This window comes from Olea europaea, chromosome 4 (genome assembly GCF_002742605.1).
Source record: "Olea europaea var. sylvestris chromosome 4, O_europaea_v1, whole genome shotgun sequence".
Taxonomy (NCBI): Eukaryota; Viridiplantae; Streptophyta; class Magnoliopsida; order Lamiales; family Oleaceae; genus Olea; species Olea europaea.
Genome location: NC_036240.1, coordinates 7,311,268 through 7,314,174, shown reverse-complemented (window position 1 = coordinate 7,314,174; position 2,907 = coordinate 7,311,268). Strand labels below are relative to the sequence as shown.

Below are 2,907 nucleotides of genomic sequence, written 5' to 3'. Positions count from 1 at the left end.
TGCGCTTCAAAGTTCAAACGAGGTGGCCCAAAGATGGGACGCTGACCTCTCCTCCGAGGTGACGACGTTTCCCAACATGGTGGATGGTTCAGCCATGCTGAAGCTTCTCCCAGTGGCATTCAACCTCGCCAAAGGGAGGCAAGTGCATGTGCATTGGAGTTCAAATGAGGTAGCCCAAAGATGGGACGCTGACCTCTCCTCCAAGGTGACGATGTAATGTGACACATGAATTCAATCATGGATAATTTTATTGAATCATGAAAATGTTACATAAGTTGGGAAAGATCGTCCAGTAAGGTAGTACATTCATTGATAATAGATTCAGAGGTGCTCAATGTTCCATAGACGAGGTTGTGCTTGCCGTTCATGTCGGTAATCCAGTAGGTCTCGAGTCGGATCTCCTCTTTGATTTCATATGGACCTTCCCAGTTCGGGCCCTGGGAATTGGTGCCAGGTTCCTTCGAGAAGAGAAAGACTCATCTAAGGACCAAGTCGTTGATTCGAAATTACCTCTTCTTTACCTTTGAGTTGAAGTACTTCGTCATCTTTCTTTGATATGTGCCGAGCTTCAGCTGGGCGTCATCTCTCTTTTCCTTAATGAAGTTGAGGTCGCACCTGCGAAGCTCGTCATTTGTTATCTTACTGAAATGCAGACATCGTGGAGATGGAAGTTCGACCTCGATGGGGCTCATCGCCTCAGTCCCATATGCCATGAGGAAAGGTGTTTCCCTCGTTGGGGTCCTCGCAGTGGTTCAGATTGCCCGAAGAACCTGTGGTAGCTCATCCACCTAGGCCCCTTTTGATACATCAAGCTTCCTTTTCAGAACGTGTTTGATGGTCTTGTTCACAGCCTCAACCTGGCCATTTGCTTGTGGGTGGTGAGACATGGAGAAGTTTTTCTTGATGCCAAGTTCTTCACACAAGCTTTTGACCTTCTTGTTGTCGAATTATCTACCATTGTCTGAGACGATCGAGTAGGAAATCCCGAATCGGCATATAATATTCTTCCACAAGAACTTGGAAGTGTTAGCTTTTGTAATTTTTGCCAGGGGTTCAGCTTCAACCCACTTCGTGAAGTAATCAATGACCATAATTGCGAAGCTCGCACCTCCTTTACCTTTTGGTAGAGGACCTATGAGGTCCATACCCCACTTCGAGAAAGGCCAAGGGTTGGAGCCGCGGTTAAATCTTGCGATGGTTGTCTTTGGACAGAAAAAAATCGTTGGCATTTGTCACATTTTCGTACAAACTCGAGGGCGTCCCTTTTCAAGGTAGGCCAGTAGTACCCCCGCCTCAGTATTTTTTGTGCCAAAGACAGACCTCCAGAGTAGTTGCCGCACACACCCTCATGGACTTCTCTTAAGATGTAGGTAGCTTCTTCTTCTCCGACGCATCGTAAGAGTGGAGAGGAGAAGCTCTTCTTATAGAGTACATCATCAATGAAGAGGAAATGGGCTGATCTCCTTCTTAGCTTGTAGGCCTCATGCTTGTCAGAGGGAAGTACCTGGTCCTTGAGGTATGCCACGATGGGCTGCATCCAGGTAGGAGTCCCAGTGACCCACATTACATTAGGGGCCTCGGTTGACGGCATGAGGAGGTGTTCTATAGGGACTACTGTAAGTAGTTCGAAATCCTTGCTTCTTGCAAGTTTGGAGAGTGCATCCGCATGTGTGTTTTCGATGCGGGAGATCTCAATCAACTCAAACTTTTCAAAGGATGGGATGAGGTTCATCACCATTTTCAAGTAGGAGTCCATTGTTTTGTCCCTGACTGAGAAGTTACCGTTGACCTGGCTAACAACCAGCTGGGAGTCACTACTGATGAGTAGCCTCTTTACTTGCAATTCTTTGGCTAGCCTGAGGCCTGCGAGAAGTGTCTCGTATTCTGCTATATTGTTGGTGGCCTTGAACCCGAACCTCACCGTCGAGTTTAGCTTGTGACCTTTCGGGTTGATGAGGATAACTTCGGCACCAAAGCCGGCGTCCCTAGCCGACCCATCAACGAATAGGTTCCACGTAGGAAGCTCGGCTTGTTCCATGATTTCATCTACCTCGGGTAAGTTGGCGAATTCTGCCACGAAGTTCGCTAAGGCTTGGCCCTTGATGGCTGCCCTAGCCTTAAACATGAGGTCAAATTCACTTAGTTTCACCGCCCATTTCAATAATCTCCCTCAGGCATCGGGCTTTTGGAGTACCTGTCTTAGGGGAAAGTTTGTCAGCACATGGATGGTGTGGGCTTGGAAGTAGGGCCTCAACTTCCTAGAGATCGTGATCAAGGCCAAAGCGAGCTTCTCCATATCGAGGTAGCGTGTTTTCGACGATAGGAGTGCTTTACTTGTGTAGTAAATGGGGAGTTGGGTGGTTCCCTCTTCTCGGATTAGAACCGCACTGATGGTCTCATTGGAGACGGCTAGATACAACTGTAGGATTTTGCTGAGCTTCAGTTTGGAGAGGGGGGCCTGCCCTAGATGCCTGTTCAGGCTCTGGAAGGCCTCTACACATTCTTCATTCCATTGGAACTTCTTCCCAGCCTTTAACACTTTGAAAAATAGGAAGCATTTGTCCGTAGCTTTGGAGAAAAAAATGGCTAAGCGCGGCTACTCGTCCAGTCAAGTTTTGTACTAACTTTGACTTTTGGGGAGGCCTCATCTTGAATAGGGCTTCAATCTTCTCAGGGTTGGCTTCCATACCACGTCAGTTGACCATGTATCCTAAGAATTTGCCAGAGGCCACTCCGAATGCGCACTTGAGAGGATTGAGCCTCATCCTATATCTTCTCAAGATTCGGAAGGTGCTGCTGAGGTACGTTATGTGTTCCCCAGCTTCCAAACTCTTTACCAGCATGTCGTCTACGTAAACTTCCATTGTCTTGCCGATGAGGTCCACAAACATTTTGTTGACGAGCCTT

At 47.7% G+C, this 2,907-nt stretch overlaps 1 protein-coding gene across 1 annotated transcript; it reads right to left on the bottom strand.

Annotated features, from left to right (window-relative positions):
* Positions 1 to 1,132: 1,132 nt before the first annotated feature.
* LOC111392970 lies at positions 1,133 to 2,687 on the bottom strand. The gene is made up of 4 exons (XM_023018381.1): positions 2,601 to 2,687; positions 2,195 to 2,482; positions 1,838 to 2,116; positions 1,133 to 1,705 (listed from the first exon to the last, which is right to left on the bottom strand). Exons 1-4 carry the CDS (start codon positions 2,685 to 2,687, stop codon positions 1,133 to 1,135), a joined length of 1,227 nt encoding a protein of 408 aa, XP_022874149.1.
* Positions 2,688 to 2,907: the final 220 nt, after the last annotated feature.